General features: G+C 29.1%; 1 protein-coding gene across 35 annotated transcripts in view; it reads left to right on the top strand.

Annotated features, from left to right (window-relative positions):
* The window catches only part of LOC107453194 (uncharacterized), a 252,200-nt gene that overhangs the window by 155,594 nt on the left and 75,966 nt on the right, over positions 1-20,640 (top strand). For 18 of the 35 annotated variants that reach the window (XM_087151211.1, XM_087151208.1, XM_087151181.1 and 15 more), the window contains exons 17-26: positions 1,762-1,860; positions 3,279-3,462; positions 5,727-5,819; positions 8,172-8,315; positions 9,620-9,737; positions 11,380-11,439; positions 13,383-13,400; positions 15,046-15,270; positions 17,438-17,598; positions 19,047-19,258. In XM_087151211.1, coding sequence (XP_087007337.1) covers positions 1,762-1,860; positions 3,279-3,462; positions 5,727-5,819; positions 8,172-8,315; positions 9,620-9,737; positions 11,380-11,439; positions 13,383-13,400; positions 15,046-15,270; positions 17,438-17,598; positions 19,047-19,258 — 1,314 coding nt within the window. The remainder of the gene's footprint in view (positions 1-1,761; positions 1,861-3,278; positions 3,463-5,726; positions 5,820-8,171; positions 8,316-9,619; positions 9,738-11,379; positions 11,440-13,382; positions 13,401-15,045; positions 15,271-17,437; positions 17,599-19,046; positions 19,259-20,640) is intronic. The other 17 variants (XM_087151187.1, XM_087151184.1, XM_087151182.1 and 14 more) reach the window with 7 other exon arrangements.

The following is a 20,640-nucleotide window of genomic DNA, read 5'->3' as shown; positions in this document are numbered from 1 at the left end:
TGCTGAATAATTTTGGAATATATTACTATATTGCTTGAATCTTTTCATTTCATATGACAAGAAACATTCTCAATATTTTTCTGATTTTGGTTCAAATTATAATTATTTAAAATTAATAAAGTGCAGTGTAATGTCCACTCGGAATATTAATAATTAGAATCTTAACCAAAAGGAAATATAAAAGTATACATTGGAAGTCGCTAACTACTATTTAAGCAACGAAAAAAAAAAAAACCAAAACACTATCAAAATCACTATTTTGTGCAAACCATTAAAACTATTTAACCGCAGGTTAAAATTCAAATGGGTTTCAAATAATTTTCGTTTAACTCCTCTTGGTTTCCTCCAATAACCTAACAAGCTTCATGCACCTGTTTCGCTTACCTGTAATACGTTGAGTTTTGATTGCGTCTTCATTATTTCTTCCTGTCTGAATTAGATTTTTGGGACTCCAAAATGCATAATTTTTGCTTTTATTTTCTATAAGTTTTCTAAAAATCTATATCAAGGGCAGTCTTTACAGAACACCCTGCATACTTTAAATAATAGATATGTTAAGCGAAAAGCGATCTTAATCAATGTGAGCAAGTTTTAAAACAAATTCAGTGTTTTGAATACTGCCTTTTTTAGTTAGCCTATTTTTTTCTGCATCAAATCAAACCAATAAAATTCACTCCTTGATAGCTTTTGGGTCAAAAAATCAGGTTTTTAGAGTACGAAAGAGTGAAAATAATTTGCCGCCCATTTGTAAAAGTAAATTAGGTTTACTCCTTTAACGTTTTGAATCGAATTAGTTAAAAAAGAAATGTTTAATTATTCGAAATTGAAATTCATGTTTTTTTTAAAATTAAAATAAGTGTGGCTGCTAACGGAGATATTTTAATTGTTTGTTGCATTTTCTGGTAGCTCTTCAATTTTAAATTAATTTAAATAAGTTATTAGAAGTTCAACTCACAAAATTGAAGTTTGAACACACTTCGAAACATTTGGTGTCATAAACTGATCGCCTCATTTCATCATAGTCAAACTGTACCAGAGTTGAGTGATTTCCCAATAAATTTTCACTTTAGTAGTTTAATAATTTTTATTTCAATTACTGTTTATTTTTCATTTTCTTATGTATAAGCGCATTTTAAAAGTATAACTATAAAGCAGTATAGTTATAATTTGAATAAAAGACAACTAAAATCTAGATAGTTTGCAAACTATTAAACCAGTGACATCACTCTTTCCTGTGTCATTTTTTTAACTTCAATTTGTCTTATATATTAAATAAAAAATATTAAAAAGCTTACAGTAAACTCCTATGGTAACTCAATTTTAATAAAGCATTTGTAAATTAGAAAGCAGCACTGTTGTTCTCTTTTAAAATATTTAAAAAAAATAACATTAACGTCTATAGTTAAGCTTGAACAAAGCGTAAAAATATTATGTATTTGTTTTTCCCACGCCCTTTCCGAGCTGACAAATTGAAATTTTTGCAATGTTTCTAGAATTGAAATTATACCCCTATTAATATTATTATGGGACTGAAGTTATACCTTGCATAAGCTGTACAAATTTCATGACCGTATCACAAACGGTACTGGAGTTATGAAATAAAGACCGGCAAACATTTTCTCCTAATATTATTATAGATAAGATTAAATCCCGTTTTCTTACATACTATCATATATGAGCATTAAAATTTCTTTAATTTTATGAATTCCTTGTTCTAAATTCTTGTTATATACTATAATTATTACATTTATTTGTTTTTAGCATGGATATACAGCTCTCCACCAAGCTGCTCAACAAGGCCACACGCTAGTTGTCAATCACCTGCTTGAAAATCAAGCTTCGCCAAATGTTACAACAACGGTAATCACTTCATTTCTCGCTTTTATTAATTACTCTTCCTACCGAAACATGATGACGCGAAGGCTTACAAACTTTTACCACTTACTATGATGAAGGTACTAGACAGCGTGATTGAACATTTATTCAATGTCCGGAGTTTAGTAATCTTAAGCTATCTTAATTGTACCAATTGTAATTTTCTTAATTTGATTTTAACTTAGCTGAATTTAAATTGGTGATGATACGTGAAAACGCTATTTGACAGAAAATTGGAGAAAATTACAGAAGTCTCCGGCTATTGAAAGTGACATTTAATCACTGCTCTCCCCCCATGGTTAAAAAAAATTAAAAGTGCATTTTGTGTCTAATTTCGCAACTAAAGATATCATATATAGTGATAAATTAGAAAATTCATCATTTTTGCACTCTAGACAAGTTCTTTAGGACAACTTTTTAAATTAAATTAATAGTAAGTAACAAAAATATTGTTGATTGCTCCATAAATAATCTTTAAAAAAGAATAAAATATTTGTCTAAAAAATTTATCTTAATTTGGTTGAGTTTTATTTAAAATGTCATCGTTTACTTAAAGATCAGGAAAAAAATTTCGCTCTAGAATGGGATTACGGCTAGATTTTAACCATGAATCTAAAAAAAAAAATCTAATCAAAAATATTTTTTCTCTCTATTAAATAAAATTCTCATGTCTTTCTGGGAAATCATGATAATGTTTTTTTCCTGGGGACTTAAAACAATATGATTAATAACAAAAATACGACAGAAATGTATTTAGTTTTTTCTTAACAAAGCAAAACATATTGCTATATAGTTTACTTGGACTTGACTAGAAATTTATTACATGAAATATACGTTATATAAGACATTTTGAAAAATCGCTTTTGTTAGATATTTTTCGAATTCTTTTCTAAAGTATAAAACTAAAGGATCGTAAATTGATATTTGGTTGAGGTAAAAACCAAAACTATATATACAATCACGGAATCACTCTTGAGGAAAGCGGGTGTAAAAATATCAAAATCTGTGTGACAGTCTTTTAAAATTAGATACTTCAAAACTGCATCTCTCAACTAACTCCTTTCCATTTTCTCGCCTTATGAAGCAGATTTCGATGTTTATAATCTTGCTTTCAATTGATATACTTCAGATTTCGATGTTTATAATCCTGCCTTCAATTGATATACTTCGGATTTCAATGTTTATAATCCTACCTTCAATTGATATACCTCAGATCTCGATTGTTTCTGTCTTTTTATTTTTTTAAATATTAATTTATTATCTATAATGAATATATCTTCATTTTTGACTAGGCTGTACATTTATAACATGAAGGGAGGTCTCTGCTAAAAACCCTAAATATAATAATAAAAAATTTAATTTTCATTTGTTTTATTTTCTAAAATAATTAAATATTTTTCCAGCAAGGACAAACACCCTTATCTATCGCTCAGCGTCTTGGTTATATATCAGTTGTCGAAACTCTAAAGGTTGTTACCGAAACAACAGTGACTACAACAACCACAACTGTAACTGAAGAAAAGTACAAGGTTGTCGCACCAGAAACCATGCAGGAAACCTTTATGACCGACTCAGAAGACGAAGGAGGTAGATTATTACAATTAATATATTGCTGTTTTCAAGAGGAAATGGAAATTATATGAAATTATCTTGTGATTATATGAAATTATATGAAATTATCTATTTAATCATGTGATTTATTTTAATTTCTTAGCTCTAAGTAAGACAAGTTTCCTTCAATTTTTCTTTCAAAAAAATGCGCAACTGTCCCGTCTGTTATTATTTTAGAGAATGCATTTTTTTCAAAATTTCTGTATACGTATATTTGTTTTTCAAAAAATGTCTGAGTGTTTGCATGTAAAGTTTTTTATGTTTAAATGTGTAGTATTTGTATAACATTATAGGCTTTAGTGTATGGCACCCACAAGATAAAGATATTTTATAATTTGGGGCTTCCTAACATTTCTATAACTATTGTTAAGCTAAACGAGTGACTTTAATTAGTCGAATTAAATCGTACTTCAAGTTTGAACTATGTAGCAAACATGGGTTATTTAAATCTGCAACTCAATACAATCCATACAAATCATTTATCCAAATCGGATTAAACAAAATTGATTAACCTGATTTAATGAAATCAATTAATCCCATTCAAGATCCAAGTCATAAATTCGAATCATTGATTCAGAACCATTCTTTACTTCAACGTGTTTAAATTAATCTAAAGTATTCAAAAGACGACCAAATAATTTTAATTTGAAGCTTCGATATATCTATATCAACGTGTACTTTATACGCATCTGAAAAGTTTCGATATTTCTAGTGGTCGATGGGTCATAGGTTAAAATTCCCTTGCCATTAGGCTCTTTTCGTGGTTTTTCATCTTCATTCCCTGTCTTTCAAATTATTCGTTATTTAAATACAAAACTAAGCGAGTATGTCCAAATGTTTGATATAGGAGCTCCCAAATCTTGCCACGAAGTTGAATATTTTTATAATCATCGTTGAACAACCGACACAATTTTTGAATTTTCGAATACTAATGTTCTTCTACGTAACCTTGTAATTTTGAACCCAATCCAGGAGACAAGGGAAGTCCTGCATCAAGTATTGAGGGAAATTTACCTTCGCTGAGAACTTTTTGATGGAACGAATCGGCATTTGCGTAACATAGAGAAGATCACGAGAACCTCCTATCGTTAGCCTGACGGCAAGGGAACTCTAACCCATGATCCGTCTACCACTGAGGATATTTCACGTCAGCACTGTGGTTTGTGCAAGCCGGATGTGAAATTTTTATCAGCCAGCCATCGCTTGGATTCGAAACCGGTTCACCTAGTTGGAAGGCGAACGCTCTATCTCCTGAGCCATCGCGGCTAAGATGAATGTTATAATTTCAATAATTGATATGGATTAATTGTTCATCGCTGGTGATAAGAATTATTAAAGAAGGAACTACAATGGTCATTTACTGGCCGAACAAAATTTTTATGCTCTAAATGATTTTGAAAACTGAGATGCGAAATTTTTTTGTGTTTCTCTATCATTAGGAACAAAAGTTTAGTCGAAAGTCAGTTCAAGATAATGCTGAAAAATTACTTCTCTCAACGCAGGGTTGGCACATCTTACATTGAAATATTCGTCATTCGTTTTTTATCGAATAAAATAACATTTGATTTAAGTAGCTTAATGAGTACTTTTTGAAACTATGTTTCTTATTTTATTCAACTAAAGGATATAGTAGAAAAGAAAAACAAGTCTTCTTTGTAATTCGCTTTTAGAAAGTTTTTACATCTTCCAATTCGTTATCAATTCTTTGTGTTAATTTTAGGAAGTTATGAACCTCCAATTAAATTTTCACTTGGTATTCTTATAACTAATACAGTAGTGTATGCATAATTTTACTGTAGTATAATGATAAATTTGAAAGAAATTTTTTAGAGTAGTGATATGGAACTAGTGTTTAGTGCTGCTTTCGATTAATGCTGTTCTATTTGTTTTCCTGCTTAATGTTTGTAAAATATTGTGTTAGTGCTGCTCGCCGATTGCTGCCTTAAGAATAGTTCACTTAAAATATATTTTGTGCAGTGCTTTATGATTGTTTTTCTAAGTTATATTTGTGATCTGCATGTAAAATATTTTTTAATATGAAAGGAATCATTTTGATGGATTAAAAAGTTCAATATAAGTAACATGGAATCAAGCGGATTCTGAAACACTACGAAGATTCAAAAGATGGATCAGGCATACAATTAAATTTCATGCAGCATATATTCTAATAAATACTTAACTGGGGATAAACTTTCCAAATGTACTGATTTATGATAGTAAATTGAATGACCTTGACACAGGTGCTGACTTTGATGAAGCTGCCATATTTGGAAAACCAACGCATGCCACACATGTCTATCTCCCTTTTAAAGAGGGCTCATACTTTCAAATGAGTAAGTTGTAAAAGAATTTATTCAATGAGTTTGAAACGGAAATATATCATTAAACCTTAGGCCATGAAACCTTATGTATAACCTTTTGTATGCCATAAAACATTAGGCCATGAAACCTTATGTATAATCTTTTGTTTTCCATGAAACCTTAGTATGCAATAATACTTTATAGTTGCCTAGACATAATTGCTGAATTTGATAATTAACAGAGATTTATTGTATATGCTGCCCTGAATTAGAATTAATTTGCTTCTATGCTTGATTACTAATATACTAATTTGTTCTGTGAAAGTATAGTTACTAATTATAGCTTCAATCTTTAATGGAAAATTTATATTTAAAATTGTCCAACTAATTTAAATTACTAATGGTTATTAAAGCTTTTTCATTATAAATATTTGAAAAATCCTTACTATTTTAACCCTTTTGTTACGCAATCCGTTCAACTGAAGTCACACAAATGAACAATGCAACGCGCTACGAATTGTACACATTGCATGTAGGTAAACTGACGTCTGGATTTTCGTATTTAAGTTTTGCATAATATCTTTAGAGATTTTGCATCAAGCCTCATTAATAAAAAGGCAATTTAGTACAATTAAAAAATTTTAATAATTCGGAATGATACATTTTATTTTAAGTACCTATTTACAAACAAACTCACATTACAGTTTATACACTCACGCATAGATCTTGTATTTTTTTCCCCTTCGATTTTCCTTTTGTTTCGGTTTTTCCCTACTAGCCTATAAACTTGAAGGAAAATGCTTTTCTGACTTATAAAATATACTAAACCCATTAAAAACATGATTCTAATGGTATTAATATAATATAGATCAATACTGGAATATTAACCATTGCAGGAGCAGATTGTTAAACGGTTTACAGCTGACGCCAATTAAATACAGGGTTCATACACTTCGGGCACCGCGTGAGAGCCAGTTTAATACGGCTTTCATACACACAGAGCATCACGTGAATGCCATTTAAATGCGGTGTTCATGAACATTGAGCATCGTGTGAATGCCAGTTAAATACAGTGTTCATACACATGGAACATCGCATGAATACTAATTAAATACGGTGTTCATACACTTTAGGGCATCGCGTGAATGCCAGTTAAATACTGCTTTCATACACTTAGGGCATCGCGTGAATGCCAGTTAAATACTGCGTTTATACACTTAGGGTATCGCGTGAATGCCAGTTAAATACTGCGTTCATACACTTAGGGCATCGCGTCGCGTGAATGTCAGTTAAATATGGCGTTTATACGCAATGGGCATCGCGTGAATACTAGTTAAATACGTCTCTCGTAACGAAAAGGTTAAGGTAACTTTTTTGAATGTTTTAACCCTTTCACACAATGATACTTTGAAATAGCATACCAAAACTCATTTTTAATTTAATATTATTTTATTTAAACTAACTGATATAAAAACATTGGTTTTCCGTTTTAAAAAAAATCACTTTTTAAAGGTTGATTAATGATATGATCTAAGCAGAAGGACTTTTTTTAATAATACTGTTTTTGCACATCAACGAAAGAAAATTATTTAACTTTAAAGTGAAATTCATTAATAAATAAAGAATAGGAGAAGAATGTAAGGAAACTTTGAAAGATACTTTAAAGATTTTCGTTATTTTTGGTTCAAACAAATAGGAAGGTTTAAAAAAAAAATTTTTTTTTGAACACCATAAAAATTTACAGTTGTCAAATGATTAAAATACAATTTTGTTAAAAATCTGAATCTGAAGGTAGCTACATTTTCTTGAAAGTTAAAAAAAAAGAAATAATAATTTTCATAGACTTGATTTATTTTTGATACATTTTCAGAATCTTAAACAACGCTAATATTCTTCAATCATTAATAATTAATTGAGATATCAACATAAATATTTAAGAAATGCAATAAAACCATATCATTGCATTCTAAAATTTATAATATGTATGATCGCTCTTAGTATTATAAAGAAAGAAACTGCGGTGTAACATTAATAAATGTCTAGCATAACACATCCATTAACTAAACCTTGATTATAAATATTTTAAATAAAACATTTCAGTTCATGAATTAAGTAAAAAAAAAAAATTTTTGTTACAAATTAACCTGATTGATCTAGAGCGATTTTAAAAATTAATTGTATATGATTGATTCACTGTGAGCTTGCAGCTTCTGATGCTTTATTATACTAAGTTTTAAATTTCTTTTTTATTTACGCAATATTGCATTGTATTAAGTTTGCTGCATAGTGCATAGTATGAAATCAGCTTTTTTCTGTTCAAAATGCTTTGATTTCTATTGTTCCGCTTTTTTATCAACGTTAAGTAAATATATCTTATGAAAATAGGCGAAGAAGCAATGCTTGGCGATCAATCCTACCGCTATCTCACTGCTGATGAGATGAAATCTTTAGGAGACGATTCTTTACCCATAGATGTAACAAAAGATGAAAAACATCATGATGTTATGCATTCTGTTAAGCAATTTGGCGGTAAGAATACTTTCTATTATTTTATTGATGATACATTCTTGGTTAAAATATATCGAGTTTTCCTTAAGACTTTCAAATAGATTTTGCAATTTTAAAATTTATTTTCCTACACTTTTTTTAAAAAAAAACTTGCTTATATATATTTTAAGGTTTATAAAGCTTTTTTCTCGTGTTCAAAAATACTTGAAATTTGGTTGTCTTTGCAAGTAATGCAACTATTTTTTATTGCCAATTTTTTTTTGTATGTTAATTATTATCTTGTGCTTAATTTGAATGCATTTCAAATTAAAATTTTGCTGCTTAGTTTCATTTATAACAAAATTTGAATAAAAATTAATATTTTAATTTTTTTCTGTAAGAGTTGAGAAAAATAATATTTCACTTTAAAATTATTTCTATAAAAACAGAGCATTTTCACTTAATCATAGGTCTGGAAATTAATAGCATTAATATATCTTTTTATTAAAGTTTTATTTCGTAAAAATTATAGCCAATTTTCAAATTTTGATGTTTTTTTCGATTTATTGGCGTTTTCTTAAAAACTATTAACGTTTTTTTTTTGGAGCGATTCAAAATCAATTCTATAGATACTTCACATGATACTTGACAACTCGACTCGAAGCTTAACATGAGACTTTTGATAATCATTCTGTAAAAAAAAAAAAAAAAATAAGAAAAATAACGTTTTGGATTAAATGTTTAATCAGTAAAGGGTTTTAATTTTGAAAGTTCTTTTAAAATAATACATATAGTTTAATGTTTTCTAAGATGAGTGAGTCCCGCAATGGACTGATTGTAAGGACACGGTTCCCAGTAGAACACCGAAGTCAAGCATCACAGGCTATGGTCAATAAGCGGGTGGGTGACCACTTTGATCTGTCTGCATAGGGACCGAAGGTATCGTTCCTCGTTAAACTGTTCTGCCGTAAGATGGTAGATTTCGCGCGCAAATCGTCGGAATGCCAAAGTAGGGGAGTCATCCTTTATGCAGAGGGTCAAAATTACGATGGCATGTCTTTGGATCATCCTCAGGGATGCTTCCCAGACAGTCGTCAATAGCCCATTGTGCAGCTCTAGTGCGATGTGAATAAAATACCTCCCTACTTATCTAAGATGACTGAGTTTTACACGGTAAATGTTTTTTTTCAAGTATTTTGCAAAAAATAAAACGTTTATTAATTTAATACATTCAGTAAAACTTCACAATAATTTTTACTAAAAACAGTCATTAATCAGCTATTGTTCTATCTATAAATACTTTATTTTTGTATTACTCATGTATGTATAATTTTGTCCACACGCAGCACCTATGGTTGAAGAAGATAAACTGTCTCCTCAGCATGGCACACCAGTAGAAGGTGGATTTAGTGAGAAATTTTCCCCTGACAACATTGACCTGGGTCGAGTTCCAGTACACGCTGGGTAGGAAGTGGAAAATATTGCAAAATATATTAAAGTTTTTCATTTATTTATTACTTTGTTGCAAACTTTTAATGAGTTGAATTTTTTTTATAAAAAAAAATATATGTTCTTAAACATTTAAAAAATATAAATAGAATACATTTGATAACATTGGTAGACAAATTTTAATTTTGTTTACATACAAAAAATATTACTTTAATTGATATTTTGAGTAATATATTCTAAATTATAAACATAATAGGTCATCTCTTATATCAGTTACTTTTGATTAATGTTTTTAAATTTTTTAAAAAGTTTTTCCAGCATCCAACAATGTTTTAACTTTTCTTAGTGGAATTAATAACAAAATAAAAGCATTTGGAATTTAAAGTTAAAACTTTTATATTAGAAAACATTTCCTTTTTAACCATGCAGAAAATTTTATATAGCATTTGTTTGTTGAAATACTTTTAACATTTTTATTTAATAAATAAAAGAAGAAAACGCAAATACGAAAATCACTTTTCTCTTAGAGAGAACAGACAATAAGTGTTTAAACAATGGTGATATTTTCTCTTATATTTTATTGATACTTTATAACATTTCTTCCTTCTAATTTTTTCAAAATAATGTTGTCATTTTATATCCTGTTTTTTAATTTTACGTCAGCGGAAAAAAGTAACTTTAAATTGATTCAACCTCCAAAGAAAAGTAATAAGTAATTTCAAACTGTAAAAAAGGACTAGATCGATATGAAGTTAGCTTATACAGTTTGCTCTTATTCCTTTTTCTAAAATATTGATTAACTGAAGCTATAATTTGATTGAAACAGACGTTTTCCATTTTATAAAGTTGGAACAAATATATGCGGGTTATTCCATTATCATTTTCCACTAATATGAATTTTTACATTCCTTTTTTAAAACGAAATCATATATTAGAACTCATAAAATAACGTTTAAGTATGAGTAATCAAATCGTTGCCAAAATTAAATAAAAAAAGTGGGATTAAGAATCTCAACTAGTTTTATTGTTGGGAGAAACTGAGAGAAGAAATTGAATCCGATTATCAGAAACACTCTTAAATCTCATATGGCAATCAAACTGTTTTTGATGTTTTTAATCCCTCTGCTTCAATAATAATTCATCCAATTTTGATAATTTTTATTTTTTCTCAATTAAATATTAATAGGGAAAACTAAATATCTCTTTTCACTTCAGTTTTTCAGTCTTTAGAAGGATTCAAATACATATGTATTAATACATATGAATACTGTGCGTGTGTATATGTATGTTTATCATCCATGAATACTTAGACTTACTTTGTAAATGTGATTGTGGTACATAAATTATAGAAAGTTATTTCTTAATCTTTTATGTTATTTTTGTCAAATTATATTTTTGTTTTGATTATTTTGATGTCATACTTTTTTTTTAAACACATTATTGCTTAGCTTTTATTATTTTACTCCTAAAATTAAGCATGCAATATTTTGCAAAACATACATTATTTTTAGTCATACAACCTAATGTTCTGGCTTATATCATGTCATTATATTTTTATATTTTGTTAAAAATTTATTTTCGAAAAAAAACAGCGTTTATTTCCTAGCATGTGCAATACATAAATTTTATGCTTATTTTTTATTTATTGATTGTTTAGAAGATTTAGTTGGGCTGATGACTTCTATTCCCTTTTCCCCAAAGGCATGTCTCGAAGCAGGTTGGCTAATTTTATATTGTATATATGAAATATATCTGCATGCATTTTTAATGTAATTATTATTTGATAATCCTCATCGCTTTTGTAAAGTTTAATATTTATAAATTGCTTTAAATTTATGTGCAACCGTATTTTATGTGTCTTATAACTATATCGCAAATACTTTCAAGATTTCAGCTTTCGTTGAAATTATCTAAAAAATCTATTAAAAAAAAGTTTTAGAAAATTAATAAAACACTTTATTATTTTTTTTCTGCTACAATTGTGTTTATTTATAATATATATGAATCTTGTATTTGAACTTATTAGAATATAAGAGCCTAAATCTTTTTATTTAAAAAATATTTCAGTGTTATCATTCTTAATTTATGCCTCTAATTCTTTGCATATCTAATAACAAAACAGCTTGCTTTAGTAAGCATATTTTTTATCGATAAATATTGATAAATATAGATCATAAATAAATAGATATTGATAAATATAGATAAAAGATACAAAAGAAACTTTTTATGGTTACAGACTATATTTTTATTTTAAATCGATCTTTTTTAATTGTGTAAAGTTGTCGGAAAAAATATGGGAATTATATCTTGTGAGAGTCATCTACTGCCGAATAAAACGAGGTGCTAAATTAGAAATAAAAAAATATGGGTCTTTAAAATTATTTATATATTTTATTTACTGAAAAAAAAAATTCTTATCTGTTGATTTGAAACAATAATTTATTTCCAAAACAAAATAACGAAAAATATACCAAATTGAATCGATTTACTTATCAATTTGAAATTCAAAATCACTGATTTAAATCAAATTGAATTATTTATATTTAAATGATTCAGCTTTCTTGAATGTGTTGATTTGAAATATTGATTTCATTGATTCTAACTAGCAAAAAGATTTCAATCATTTTGAAGTTCAGTTTTCTTCAAAAAATGCTCAAACATTTCTGAATCTTTAGGCATTAGTCAATTAAATTGAAAAATTAATGTCAATAACTAAGGGCTTTTGAAACATCTTTATATGAATAGAATATTTAATATAGAATATTTAATTTAAAATTTAAATTGGTTTATCAATTGATTTCATTTGATTTCAGTGTAGAAAATAAATAATATTCAACAGTTGGTCTAGGGTGAGTCATATATGCGCTTAGTTACAAAGTGTATATTTGCAAAGTGTTTCAATACCTCTGCCCTTCATATATTTTTTCAAATTCAGTCAAAATTTAACACATATCGAGATGTAAGCTAAGCTATTAAAATAGAAAAACTTTATCGAATCTTATTAAATCATTAACAAAAAAGACTTGGTGAAAATCATCAAAAACTATTTTTATTGCCCTGGAGAAATTGAATTATGATTCTTGCATAACTTTTTTCTTTGTTTCAGTGTCGTGAATTCAGTCTCTTCTTCAATGATTCAAAAAATTTCGATAATTTTTTTTTCTTCGTGTATTCATTCTGTGTAATTTTATAACTTTAGTTTTGACAATTAATTTAAAAACTAACATTATGCGCGGTGATAACGAAACACCCTATACATTCTGCGGTTTAAATACATGTCATAACAAAATTTTGAACTACTATACATTGCTACAGATAAATTTATTTTAAATATATATCCTACTATTATGAAATTAATATAGTGCTATGGAGCCTCAATTCTTTTGAAACTAAATAATCTGAGGGAATATACATTTATTTCACGAAATTTACTTCTCGCAGTTTAATAACGACTACAAGTTTCAAAGAATGAGATGAAGCAAAACTTAATGTTCTGTGCTACTAATTCTGTAATATTACTAATTGCATTTGTATTTATTTATTTTCATGTTAACATGATACTCAATGTTGCATATTTTTATAATCAAACTAACCTTGTGATTGCTTGTTCTTTTTTTCACTAATCTTGTTTTCCCTTTTACTTGCATGGACAAAATACAGCAGACTTAAATGGAAAACGTAAGTTGTTCTTTATGAGTGTATACTAGTTTTCTTTAATTTTAAAAGTAGAATCAGAATTATTATATTTCTGTATTACTTTTTCTGTCAATTTTCTAATTAATAGTTTTTGTTAGTTTTAGGTCAATAGCTAGTAAAATGTGTTTACAATATTGTGTTTTTGTTTAGTACTCTTCATAATTATTTTCTTACCTTTCAAACTATAGATTTTTGTTTCACAACTTTATGTTTACTTATAAAGAATGTGCATTTGTAAATGTTCTCAGTGTTTGAGAAGAGGAACTAAGATGAGCACTTTTAATTTCAAAATTTTAATAGAGTTCAAACTTGTAGGCATTGTAATATTTCGTATACAAGTATTAATAAGTTCAAGCTTTCAAGATAAAAGTAGTCAATCCAGCAAGTCATTAACTGCCGTTAATTTTACTGTGTTTATGTTTTATAATTTTTTTGAAATTATAAAATAAATTGTTTTATTACCATATGGTTTATTTTAAACTATTTTGTGTAATTCAAAACATTCTTACACTTATACTAAGAAAATATAGAAAAATTCAGAATTTGAGAATTTCTGAAAAAAAAGTTGTTAAAATCAGTGACCTTAAAGTCTAATTAAATTTTATGGCTACAGCAAATTACAATTTTGTAGACTTATTATTCTGCAACATTGAAAAAAACATTAGGAAAACTGTGTAGTTGTCAAATTTTTATTACTATTTGCTCTCCAAGTATGATTTTTACTATTTTTTAATGTAAAACTTTGTGTGTTAAAAGGTTTTTCTAAAAAAAGCAATTTCACTTTAATTTTTCTTAAGAAAACACTAATTTTAAATTAGTTTTCTAGTATTAGTAACGTTTTGATGCCCAGGAAAAGTGTATAAAAAAGTTATTCTGTTAGTCATGTTTTACCTATGACTTTGAGAAATGTTTCACGTATAGTGAGTGGTTGTTTTGTTCTAGTTTACATTTTCCTTTCATTAGTATAAATAAATACATCAAGCATTTTCATTATCAATGAATATGCAAGTTTATCATTCAAACATTTTAATTATTTATACCCGGTGAAATATAATTTACTAACATTCAATTAATTATTGGTGTCTTAAGAGTTTAAAAAAATAAGATAAAACATGAGCAAGATAAATCATTCTTTGAAAACTAATATTTAAAGATTAGAAAATACTGCACATTTTAAATTCAGATTATCGCTCTTAAATATTTAATACACTTCTACAAAATATTTGGTGTTATGAGTACAATGCGATACAACTCCGATAATTCAAAACCTCAATCAATCACGCATTTATAAAGCCTATCCATTAACGAAGAAACTAAATAAACTTAAAGAAAAAAAAGTTGCCGTGAACCTCAATGCCACCAAATCATAACGACACTTAAAATTTTTCATTGCATCCTACTTTTCATTGAACGTTAATGAAATTTGCATCTCGTTTTTTATATTGTATAGAAGTGATAAAAACTTGATATTTTGAGTTTAGCTTTTCTATATAAACTAAATCAACCATAGATGTAGTATTTTCCGATGCTTTTGATATTTTATTGATGTTTTTAACACAATATTTTTTCAATGTTATTTTAACTGTCTTCAGCGAAACAATATTACATTGTAAGTATTTGTGGATAGGTTTTTAGTCAGTTTTATGGTGGATGCCCGGGGTGGTGCTATGCGAGGATGTCGCCATTCTGGAGTAAGAGTCATCATACCTCCACGAAAAGCCTCCATGCCTATGAGAATTACATGCCGTTATCTACGGAAAGAAAAACTCATCCACCCTCCACCTCTTATGGAAGGAGAAGCCTGCGCCTCTCGAATACTTGAAATGGGACCTGTCGGGGCTAGATTTCTCGGGTAATTATTCTGAATTTTATTCGTTTTGCTAGCGAATCTATGATAATGTGTGACGAGTATTTTGCGTTTACATGTAAAAATGGTCTAGGAAAACAAGATTGACAAAAAGGTTCTAAATTTATTTCAATTGTGTACTTGCACTTCAAGAAGACTATCACAGATACCCACACCTGTGACCAATGACACCAGCACCAGCTGATCGTTTTTAAGCAAAATGGCGTGTTTAAGTTGAGCTGAGTTTCTCCACATAAGTTAGAATAATAAATTAAATACAGCACCACATCGCTCTTGGAATTTGTTGAAATATAATTCTTTAAGTCTTTTACTTCATTTAGATTTATTATTTGTTTATGTATTTTATTGTAACTCTTGATATATTTGTTTTGTGTACTGGGCAACTTCGATGCATTGTTAGTTTTTCTACATAGCTTCACACCTGCCTTTGTGTTAAGTAATAAATATATATAGAGAGAATTGAGGTTTGGTCAAAGAATCATTATGAAAGAATAAGAATGCGTCACTTAAAAGAATTGATACCTGATGGGCTTGGATAACTTGAAATCCAAAGGAAAGAACAGTCGCTAATGTAAACAAATGCCACGTTTCAACAACCAATCAGGATAGAGATACCCAAACTACGTCACTTGCAAGTATTCCATTGCAGTTTCTGATGTAATATAGATTTATCAACAAGAATTACACGCAGTGAAATTCGTATACTTTGCAAACAATTATTTTAGAAACTAGCAGATCAATCTTTCTATCAGTAAATTTACGTTCGATTAAAGCCCAGGCTTAGTCCGTACCTTCTTAGGCATAGTCCGTATCTTGGATTTAAGCAATACGGCGTGGTATGGAAATGGGCAAAAACGGAATGGCATGTACAATTTAATTTAGAGCAAATTGACTTATGACTCATCACATTCGAAGAGGATAGATATAATTTAATTCTTAATAAACAGGCTATTAATGTAAAATAAGCGATTACTGCAAATAAAAAGGTTTTGTTGTAGCACATAATAGCTTTGCCATCTAGCGATTACTAAGAAAATCAAATATGATGATCCAAAGATAGAAGATAAAATTGTGTCATTTAAACAGTGACAGTAGCGAATTTTCGCAATAAACAGATTGTTAAAGGCTATATTAATCTGCAGGGTCGGGTCTTTTCAATGCAAGAATATCATTCAGTCATTTAGTCTCTTAAATTTAAAGAGTAATACAATCTATTATATCATTCAATCAATTACTCTATGAATCAGTTTTAAATACCTTAAATAGCGATTGGTTTAGGAGCTATGCAGAGAAAAAAAAAGTCTCCACCAAAGAATATGGGTTTCTTCTCTATGGTTCTTGATTCTATTGCTAACCTAAAAATATCCGTTATCATATTATTCTAAAAAACTAAACATACATACATTACACATCTAGACAATTACGGTTTCACAATTACGGTTATGGTTCAATATGGCAGCTCAGAATCATTCCAAAGATTCTGAGCTACTATAATGTTCTTTCCTTCATTTCTTGTCATACGTTATTTTTTTATTTTTTTTTTATTTTTTTGATTTTATAACCTAAAGTACATAAAATTGCGGTCCTTTGGCGTAGTATAGCCAAGTCAACTTTTGCTCTATAAAATATTACACTCGATCTTATCCTCGGTGAAACTTAATGTACTTACTAGTAGTAAACTTACTTATTTCTAATTGCTAGGATAGTCATGGACTTGAGATTAATTTTAGAGCTTTAAATCCTATGATGCACGCCCTCGTATCCTATTGATATTTCCTGTTTTTGACAGCTAAAGGTTTTTTTCTCTAAAAGAGGATCGGGAAAAACGACCCAACAATCCAACCCTAGTTTTGCACCAAAGGATAACGCATTTACCAATTCTGCTGTTTCGTATATGCTTGCAACGTCACTTATCTAAGATTATGTACATATTTAGGCATTGAATAAAAAAAATTCCCGTTATTCAGAGTAGTGTTTGTTTTTGTTGAAATTTCGACGTGGTTCATGCCTCACTAAAAGCTTTGTTATATTTTCCACCATAACTGATCGTTATTACTATTTCGTTTCTTTAATGACATAGACTGAGCAGTAGGTCTAAAGCGAGTAATATTCTTTTTTCATTTCATTAAACTGTGATCATATTTTTCTACAGGCCTGTGATAATCGAAGTTCCACACTTTGCATCAACACGTGGCAAAGAGAGAGAAATCACTATTTTGAGGAGTGATACAGGGGAGAGTTGGAGAGAACATACCCTTGAAGCATCTGAAGAAGCTGTGCAAGAAGTACTGAATGAGAGCTTTGAAGGAGAAGGTAAGAGTATTATTTAAAAGCCATTACCAGTGTGCTGTGAATTTTATAATGTCTCAAACATCTTTGAGCAATATAATAACACTGTTTAACGCCTTAACGATCGGTTAATTTTCAAGAAAACGTTCATAAAAGTGCCTATTTTTTTATCACACATCACGAATACATGTATTTGATTAGTGCTGACATCTAATTTAAAATAAACTATCTGCAATCACCTTAAAAATATCCTGGTACTGTCATCTGGTGTGCAAAATGAGAAATAAAATTTTTTCCGTTCAAAAGAATGAATTAGTTTTATTCTTATTGGCGCGTTACTACTGAACACTCCAGCCTGGAAATATCACGGGAGCGAGAAATAGAGAGAGAAACCTCACCCAGTCATTTTCACGGGAGCGAGAAGGAAAAGGTTAATATTGAAACCGCAGTTTTTTTATTTATTATATTGTTTTGATTTAAATGTTGCATTCTCTGATTCCGATGAAGTATTTTTATTTCTGAAAAGTTTTGACGTCATATGGGAAGAACGTTGAGAAGAGAGACAGCAATGCACTTTGCATGCAAAGAGGAAAGTAATTGAATTTGGGAGACTACTGCTTCGTGCTTTCGTTCGTAATACGATAATAGAGATTTTGAATCTTCATGTAATACATTAGTATTCTGTATTACTTCAAAGTAATCTGATACTTTTACAGATGGCAAAGTAATCTTAGATTATTTTTTAAACATACGTACGTAATCATGTAGGACACTAATGTCAAATCTCTCTTACATTCTAAATTTTCTGAACAGGAACACAAGCGAGTTTTTATTTCTTTTTATAACCGGGGTTGAATATCTGACCCGATTCTGAGTTCATGACTATCAATGTTCAACTGCATTTGCATTGTAATTTTGAGCTAAAGCTAAAAGAAAAGTAAACTCCTGGATCAGGTGTTGAGACAAACTAGCCTTCGTGGAGAACTTTTTGATAGAACCACGAAACCTCCCTCGGTTCAATTGACATCAAGGTGATTTGAACCCATGACCCATCTACCACTGAGGATATTTTATGACAGCACTGTGAGCCGTGCATACCTAGAACAGAATTCATATCAACCAGCCGCCTCACGGACTCGAACATGGGTCACCTCTTTGGAAGGTGGACGCTCTTATCTCTAAGCCAAAGTGGTGCAAATTATGAGCCACATAAGGGTCCTATGAGGGAAACCTTATTTTTAGTGTCATGGGTTCATTCATGGAAGTCAAGTTGTGACAAGCTTGCCTCTTAGCTGCGTGTGGCACCTATATTAGTCGTGTGGCACCTATATAACCGATGTTTCGTCATTTTATTTCATATTTAAGTTTTGCTTAATTTTTTTCGAACAAAAATAACTTTTTAATTGATGATTGCTCGTAATTATCTGTGTTTAGTCAAATTTAAAACTTTTGAAAATTGTTTCCATTCGCAGAATTGAGTGCTCTTGAAGACTTGAACACCAACAGAATCACCAGAATCCTTACCACGGACTTCCCACAATACTTTGCGATTGTCACCCGAGTTCGCCAAGAAGTGCACGGAGTCGGTCCTGAAGGTGGTATGGTCAGCTCTACAGTTGTGCCTCAAGTCCAAGCGATATTTCCGGAAGGTGCTTTGACTAAAAAGATTCGAGTTGGGCTCCAGGTAAATAATAAAAATACGCCTGATATTAAAAGCAATCCTAACTGTGCCAATCATATATCGAACTTGAATCCAGACTCAGAGAGTGAGAGTACAATCTCGAAGCGAACAACTTTTAAAAAACCTAAGAAATTTAAGGAAAAATCTAGGTTGCTTTCTCGCGCCATTCAATTTGTTTGGTCCAATTTAGATGTGTTTTCTTTTATGTAAAATGCTTGTGTGTACTGAGATTCTGAAGGAATAGTTCGTATAGTTTTAGTTTAATTTGTTGGGACTAATTGAATGGAATTTCAATGTGTCAATTTATTTCGTCTTGCAAATTTACTATTGAATATTTGGACTAAGCTATCTAATGCTAATTTTTTTATAAAACAGTATAAATTTTCCATCACTCAATTAATTTAATTTAATATTTTTAAAATCAGTTTGACGATGTAATTCTGTAAGTTTTTAACCTATTGGAAAAAAATATAAAGTTAAATAAGTCAATACTATAACAAATGACTACGCTAAGAATGGGTGTAAAGTAACTTCAGGTTGCAAAACAGATGGGTAAAAACAGGATAAATCGTTAAGTATTATGAAATATAGACACAAAAAGTATTAAAACCACATAATTATGGAGTATTAAAAATGTATGAATTAAGATACACATAATCACTATTGTGCTTTAGATCAGTTCAAATTCACATACAAATTTTGCATAATTCTGAAACTAATTAAATCATAATAGAAGAATAATCTTAAATAAGATTTTTTTCTTTAAGTAATACGTACACTGATTTAAAAACTTTTCTAAGATTGTACGATATGTTAATTTTCCTTTCAAATAATATTTATTTAAGTAATAAAATTAATTATATATTTTCTTCACTTTCAAAAATATATCAAAATGACTGTGTTCTTCTGAAACTAAGGTATTTAATATGGTTTGAACGTTTTTTTCCCTATAAATAATTTTAACTATTATATCCTGCAAATAATCCTAATCTTAATAGTTTTTGAAATGTTATTTATAATACAAATCAATATGATCTGCAAAAATGTAATAAAGCAGTAGTTTGAGGAAAAAAAGCCAAAAATAAATTTCGAAAGTTGTGAAATTATTTACAAAAATCTAATTATTCTTGTTCGCAGTCTTAGTAAAATTGTAAATACTTACTTGCCTGTATGAATAATTTAATATTTTAATTGTTCTTCCGTAGTCAATAACGTAAAAGTAAAACAGTTAAATTATAACTTGTGATATCAAAGAGTACAAATACTACAGTATTAATTTCAGAATCAACAATTTTTTTTAATAAATTTACTTTATGTTTCACATAACCATAACCATTCACTACACAATCATTAAAACTCTGTAATTATCATTATCATGAATCTCA

Source organism: Parasteatoda tepidariorum, chromosome 9 (assembly GCF_982258835.1).
Source record: "Parasteatoda tepidariorum strain Cologne lab strain chromosome 9, Ptep-v5.0, whole genome shotgun sequence".
Lineage (NCBI taxonomy): Eukaryota > Metazoa > Arthropoda > Arachnida > Araneae > Theridiidae > Parasteatoda > Parasteatoda tepidariorum.
The sequence above is the reverse complement of the archived record's forward strand: the minus strand, read 5'-3'. Positions and strand labels throughout refer to the sequence as shown.